The 7474-nt window shown below is 45.1% G+C and overlaps 1 protein-coding gene across 1 annotated transcript in view; it reads right to left on the bottom strand.

The window, feature by feature from the left end:
- LOC109527582 (histidine-rich glycoprotein-like) overlaps positions 1-7474 on the bottom strand; it is a 34253-nt gene that overhangs the window by 5535 nt on the left and 21244 nt on the right. Inside the window, exon 4 of the mRNA XM_019889595.1 lies at positions 11-208. Coding sequence (XP_019745154.1) covers positions 11-208 — 198 coding nt within the window. The remainder of the gene's footprint in view (positions 1-10; positions 209-7474) is intronic.

Here is a 7474-nt window from a genome sequence, read left to right as displayed (position 1 = left end):
CCTGGTGGACCTGGTGGTTTCCCAGGTGGCTTCCCTGGTGGACCAGGTGGTTTCCCAGGCGGACCTGGTGGGTGTCCGGGTGGACCAGGTGGTTTCCCAGGCGGACCTGGTGGACCAGGTGGCTTCCCAGGGGGACCTGGTGGACCAGGTGGTTTCCCAGGTGGACCTGGTGGGTGTCCGGGTGGACCAGGTGGGTGTCCGGGTGTACCTGGCTGGTGCCCTGGCTGACTCGGTGGGTGTCCGGGTGGACTTTGCTCATCTGGAGTAAAACCTGCATTTGATGGCAGTTGTCTCTTTATTTTAGCAGAAAGACAGCTGGTCCCTGTGAAAAAGAGTTGACATCTTATTAACATGGTGACCTTTCACTTAGTCTTTGTTAATTGCTAGTTGAGCGTTTGATTACTTACCTAACACCACTAGCGCAACAGTGAACACCTTGAGAATGATCATTGTGGCTGATGATGCCCTAAAAGACAGTCAAAAGGGATGGTAAATGTATATCGAGAAAAAGTCCATCAGGTGAACATGATGGGAGAGCTGGCTGCTTGGACACTGTCAGTTTATTGAGGCCCAGGTTCCATGCTTTGCCACGAGACACCTGGACTGCGACTGGGAAGAAGAGTCATAACTCCCTGCTAATCTTAATGTCGCCATTGGACAGATTTTTTTTTCTGTCATTGATGAACATGGTGCCAGCATCAAACATGCACTTTAAAGTCCACGGTCACACAGATCCTCGCCGTGCAAAAGCCTATAACTTCACAATCCATTTGTCAACAAAGGTTTTCACTGTAGAACACAGCATGTATGCGGATCCTCACCTATTTGGAGATTTTTTTTTTTGAAATTTTACATCCGTTTTTGTGGGACCATCCCCTATTTTGGGGGGAAAATGCTAAATGTGAGTATATCATCAGTTTTTCAAGAACGTTTTGAATTAACCAATGGCCAAAATTCAGGTTGATTCTATCTTTCTCGCTATTTCCATCTCTTCAGCAGGAGATCTGACCAAAAGTTTACGAAATTTACCCTCTTCTCACAAAATCTGGAGAAAGATAGATCACACTCACACCGAAGGACAAACTCATCAAGAAGAACAGAAACTTTCATGGTCATATTTTCGCTTCTGTGACTCTAACATCGGAACCGTGGTTCCTTTCTGTGACAGCATTTTGAAATGGCCTTTGAAATAAGCAAAAGAATTGATGTTATTGAAAAACAAGTGCTGTGGGTGGCACCTAAAAGAAACAAAAAAATAATATTCAATGCCACAAACGTGTTTTCTTGTTTTTTACATTCTAAAAGTTTTATTGAACACTCTGTTAAGCTGTGAAGCATGTCTCATAAGTGCTTCACACATTAAAATATAATTCAAAAATAATTAGGAACTTCAAAATCATGTGTGCGTTTGTGTGTGTGTGTGTGTGTGTGTGTGTGTGTGTGTGTGTGTGTGTGTGTGTGTGTGTGTGTGTTTGTGTGTGAATAATATGATGGAAGCAACATGTTTTAATTGTCAGAAAACAACATTTTTACTTCTGTAATGTCCCTCGTAAGATTCATTTGATTTGTGACTTTTTAAATTTTATGGGCAAACTGCTGTAATAAAGAAAGGTGGGATGAGAGTGTCTTGTTTTTAATCAGATCCATTCGTCGAAGCAGTGTGAGTACTGCTGAGGTCTCCTGCTCTGTCTGTCATTTGTGCGTTTGCGGGAAAATGAAGCTGACAAAGTGGAGCATGTCGCTACAGCAAGCTTTGTAACTTGAAAGCAATGATTCTTTTTTATTGATGGAACACTTGGGTCTAAAACAAGGTTCTCTTCTCATTTGAAGTACGATGTTAGCCATATGGTACGGAAAAAAATCATTGAACACCAAAAGACTTTTTTGAAAAGTTATTTGTTGGGAGTATGAAGTCACCCCCAAGTGTGAATGCTTTCAAGTTCGAGTTGAAAAACCAAGCTTAGTATCCCATGCCTATGACTGGGCTTTGAGAAAGCATTTTTTTTACTTTTATACCGTTTAAAAAATCTTTTTCTTCCACTGTCTCAGTAATTCTAGTCAGCTTTTATTTCTGCACTTTGTTTTAAATGTCTTCAGTTCTTTTATTTTTAAATGCTTTTCAATGCTGTACTTGTCACTCTGTACTTTATAAGTGAGTTGCATTTCCCATAATTCAAAAGTATTAAATGCATTTTTAATGCAGCATGATGGCAATTTTAAACCTTTAATACAAATTCAAAAATACACTTTGTTACGATGTCCGAATATGGTTAAAATAAAGGAATCATTTTCAGGTTAAATTTAGCACATTGTTTTGATGATGTAATTAATCCAATTTAATTATTATTTGGAATTACAACATCCAAACACAACAGGTTTGCTTTTATTTTACAAACATGACTTGAAGGTAACATTTTTCGGTTGCAGCAATTGGAAGATTTTTTAAATATTGATTCAAGCCTTCAGTACTTAAATTTATTGAGTGTTTACCTCTGCGAGTGGCTGGCAACGAAATTCAGTGTGGACCTCGCCTACTGTCTGACGACAGCTGGGATAGGCTCCAGCACGCCCGCGACCCTCGTGGGGATAAGCGGATTAGAATATAGATGGAGGGATGGAATTTTTTTCCTTTTTGAGTGGACACACTGCAAACTCCACCTGCTCCACACTGTACACATACAATCTCGAAAATAATGTCACAAACATTCATTCACTATTGTAGACCAGGGGTAGGCAACTCCTGGCCCGTGGCCGCAAGTGGCACCCTCTCAAAGTGGCCTCTTGATTATGGTAATTTTCAAAAAATAAATAATATATATATATATATACCTCAATAGTACTACAATAATATTACAATTCAAAGTGAGGTGATATTTGTAAAAAAAAAAATGCACATTCTGACACCTAATATTTATTTGCTGTTCACCCGTTTCGTGCCATCCTTGAATGGTAACTTTTATGCATGAGGGCCCTTTACGCTGGGAAAAAAACTCCCAAAAAACAGTACATGGTTAATTTTTGATTGTTGTATTATGTATTAAAAAAAAAAAATGTTGCATGTATTTTGCACGTATGCACATGTTTTGTCCATATTTATAATGCCCTTTTTGTCATGCGTTTGGTTTGAAAGTGTGTGGTCCAATGTAATCTGAGTCAAAATGCATATTTTTCCCTTAATTGTACAAAGCGCAACACCAAAAATGTCCAACATTAATGTGTTACCTGAAAACATTTCAAGATGGCGATAGTACTCACCATGCACACTCAAGTTTGCTCTTGGAGACCCTCTCAGGCCTTGCGTTGTTGTCAGTTTCTCCCGTCTGTCGTCTCACAGTTGTTACCAGAGGGCTTAAATCACTTGTCTGGCTACCATTTAGGTGGGGCCCTTGTTAATTAGGGTGGGTCAATTAATCGATTTTCTTTTGTTGTCACACAATTACAGTAGGTGGTTTTTATTTGGCCGGTATTGCCAAGCGGTATTTATTCTTAATGTTGCCAACTTGTAATTGATCAGTTAATTGAGTTACTTTGAAGTGAATTGAACACAATAAAGGTCACTGACGCTGGAGTCTCATGTGCAGGTACGTGGAGTCTTATGCCTTCAAAAAATTGGATACGTTTCGGTTTTTTTTTTCTTTTTCTTTTAAAAAGGAGCTGGGTGGTGTCCATGATCAAGGCTTTTATGGCTTTGTAATATAGGGCAAACCGGTTTGTAAATACCAATGATATTACTTGAAATAATCACGTTTTGTGGTCAAAATGATCTAACTTCCCTAAATCAAGTTGTCACTACACGCACGCACACACACACACACACACACACAGTGTTCCCTCACTTATCGCAGTTAATGGGAACGGGACCCGGCTGCGATAAATGAAAAAACGCGAAGGAGGGTTTTGTTCCCCTCCCTTGGAATTTTTGTGTAAGTGTCTGTGGGTACCAGCATATTTAGAATATGTAAACAGTGATTATATCTTATATATGTGGGACAAAGACTACAGCAGTACATGTGTATACTTAAATCTTTAATTATAAACCCCTATACAGTAATTGACATTCATTAGCATTGCCAGTTGAGAGAAGTGAAGAGACTTGTGTTGATGGCGTAGAAGGCGGCTCACACTAAGCTCTGATGGTGTCGCCACAGTTAGCCTCCAGCTAGCTCCTGGCCAGCGATCCCCGCGCAGCCGATGTGTTTATGATAAGGCAATTAATTGGTATTGATGAGAAGGAGGTGAAGAGAGACGCGCTGCTGCTTTTGGACAAGCCCAATCCCACCCTCCTTGTCGTGTTATTGAATGAGGCAGACGTGAGTCGAATTGTTGTGTTAACTTGAATAACTTAATTTCTCCGAGTGTGTCTTCCTCTCTCCGGTCTCTGCTCTCGTCTACCGCTCCCGACGCACACCCGTGACGTCATCGCACAGGGAGTCTGTAGTCTTTGTCGTACACGATTACACTACATCACCCCTTTCTAGAATCATTGGGTAGACTACAAATAATTTAACAGACCTTGAGGATTATTCTGCCTCGTAGTTGGAAGGTCTGCTCCTGTCTAAGCCTGTGCCAAAGAATCACATACGCATAAACAAATGTTACTCTTACCCAGAACAATCCACTCCAAAACCAATAACTCGAACATCCATTTTAACTGATCCTCCTCTATCCTCTGTAACTGGCTGAGCATTGTACAGTGAAACAGAACACAATCACATCACAACATTCATGTTTTTTTAAAATTTTATTTTTTACTTAAAATTAGAGTCTTTTTAACTGTCTCTGAAACGTAGGAGCAAGAAAGGGAAAGAAAATAAAATTATAAATCCAACCTGGTTGGTTTCACCAAGACTCTCCCAAACCCAGTTCTGGTAGTAGGAGTAGATGGCGGCGCTGGAAGACTGTGCTGTGGTGGTTCTGCTGATGGTTTTTCTGGAACGCCTCCCGAGAACTGCTCCCCTGCACCACGGCTACTTTGCTCAGGTGAGGACCTCATTGGGATTAGATGGTGACGGTTCCTTCTGATGGTCCCGTGGGGTCCCTGACCAGATTTGACCATGGGTAGGCATGTCTTTTGATGATAGCTCCTTCCGCTCCTTGGTCCTTAATCCACACATCCTGTACTGGGTTGAGTCTGACGAGGTTCTGTGCAGGATGTTGCGTGTTGTAGCGTCGTGGATCTTTTGTCCTCTCCTCGCGTTCTCTCTCTGTGTAATGGTTTTTCGGTCAGGAATGGCTGGGTTGAGCAGGGCAGGAAGGACAGGGACCATTGTGTGGAGTCTCCTCCCCATGAGAAGGTGAGTTGCACCATACCCGTTTTTGAGAAGGGTAGCCCTGTTTGCGCATAAGGCCAGAGAGGGGTCATCTGCTTTTTTCAAGAATCCTTTCACCGTCTGAACCGCACATTCGGCCTCGGCATTGCCTTGAGGGTATCGTGGGCTACTTGTAATGTTACGGAACCCACAGGACTCTGCGAACCCTGTGGAAGCCGTTTCGGAAAACTGGGGCCCTCCACCCGGAACCAAAAGGCATAGGTCGACTTAAGGTGGCAGATTACCTCATTTGACTTTGTGGAGGCCAACGGAGCTATCTCCACGTACCTTGACTGTAGTACACAACCAGCAAGAAGGTCTTGCTTCCGAGCACGAACAAATCTGCTCCTAACTTCTCGCATCGTCGGCCTGGGTACAGCAATGGAATCAATGGCTCCCTGTGGTTCCGTCTCTCCTTACAGCATGTTCGGCAGTTGAGAACCAACTCGTTCAGCTGTTGGCTCATCCCAGGCCACCATTCCGACCGCCATGACTGCTGTCAACACTTTACTCTTTTTAGGAAGACCGGAGATCAGGGCATTATAGTAATCCAGCCATCCATCCATCCATTTTCTACTGCTTATCCAGGGTCAGGTCGCCGGGGCAGCAGCTTTAGCAGGGAAGCCCAGACTTCCCTATCCCCAGCCACTTCTTGTTGCTCTTCCCAGGGGATCCCGAGGTGTTCCCAGGCCAGCTGGGTGACATAGTCTCTCCAGCGTGTCCTGGAACGTCCCTGGGGCCTCCTGCCGGTGGGACATGCCAGGAACACCTCACCAGGGAGGCATTCAGGAGGCATCCTAATCAGATGCCCTAGCCACCTCATCTGGCTCCTCTCGATGTGGAGGAGAAGCGGCTCGACTCTGAGCTCCTCCCGGATGACCGAGCTTCTCACCTTATCTTTAAAGGAAAACCCGGACACCCTGTGGAGGAAACTCATTTCGGCCGCTTGTATCCGGGATCTCGTTCTTTCGGCCACGACCCATAGCTCGTGACCATAGATGAGGGTTGGAACGTAGATCGACCGATAAATTGAGAGCTTCACCTTTTGGCTCAGCTCCTTCTTCACTACGACAGACCGATACAAAGTCCGCATCACAGCAGACGCTGCACCGATCCACCTGTCGAGCTCTCGCTCCCTCCTTCCCTCACTTGTTAACAAGACCCCAAGACACTTAAACTCCTCCACTTGGGGCAAGATCTCCTCCACGACCCGGAGAGGGCACTCCACCCTTTTCTAACTGAGGACCATTGTTTTAGATTTGAAGGTGCTGATTTTCATCCCAACCGCTTCACACTCGGCTGCGAAACGCTCCAGTGAGAGTTGGAGAGCCCTGCTTGAAGAAGCCAACAGTACCACATCATTTGCAAAAAGCAGAGATGCAATACTGAGGCCACCAAACCGGACCCCCTCAGCGTTTCAGCTGCGCCTAGAAATTCTGTCCACAAAGGTTCTGAACAGAATCGGCGACAAAGGGCAGCCTTGGCGGAGTCCAGCCCTCAGTGGAAATGATTCCGACTTACTGCCGGCAATGTGAACAACACTCTGATATCGGTGGTACAGGGATCGAAGATTTTATTCCCAAAGCACCCCCCACAGAACTCCCCGAGGGACACGGTCGAACGCCTTCTTCAAGTCCACAAAGCACATGTAGACTGCTTGGGCGAGTTCCCATGTACCCTCAAGGACCCTGCTAAGGGTGTAGAGCTGGTCCACTGTTCCACGGGCGGCACGAAAACCACACTGCTCCTCCTCAACCCGAGGCTCGACTTCCCGACGGACCCTCCACTTCAACACCTCTGAATAGACCTTACCAGGAAGGTTGAGGAGTGTGATCCCTCTATAGTTGGAACACACCCTCTGGTCCCCATTTTCACCCGCAATTATTCTTTTTTAGCGTTTGTTTTACGTTTTTTTATGGTTTACTCTCATCATGGGAGAAACCTTCATCTCCTGTCGCAATTCGTTGTGGTTTTGGACTGTCGGTCGTCGCATGGTTGTCCTCAGTCGCGCCGTCGCGGCGTCCTGCCTGTTCGGCTGTCGGACGGGGCTCCGTGCCTTCTACGCCCCGTGGTGGGGGTCGACGGGGCCTCTGTCTGGGCTACGCTGCTGTGGACCGTCCTGTCGCTCCTCCGTCTGCCCGTGGGGGGACTGCTGCGGTGCTCAG

This window comes from Hippocampus comes, unplaced genomic scaffold (assembly GCF_001891065.2).
Source record: "Hippocampus comes isolate QL1 unplaced genomic scaffold, H_comes_QL1_v1.1 scaffold15, whole genome shotgun sequence".
Lineage (NCBI taxonomy): Eukaryota > Metazoa > Chordata > Actinopteri > Syngnathiformes > Syngnathidae > Hippocampus > Hippocampus comes.
The sequence above is the reverse complement of the archived record's forward strand: the minus strand, read 5'-3'. Positions and strand labels throughout refer to the sequence as shown.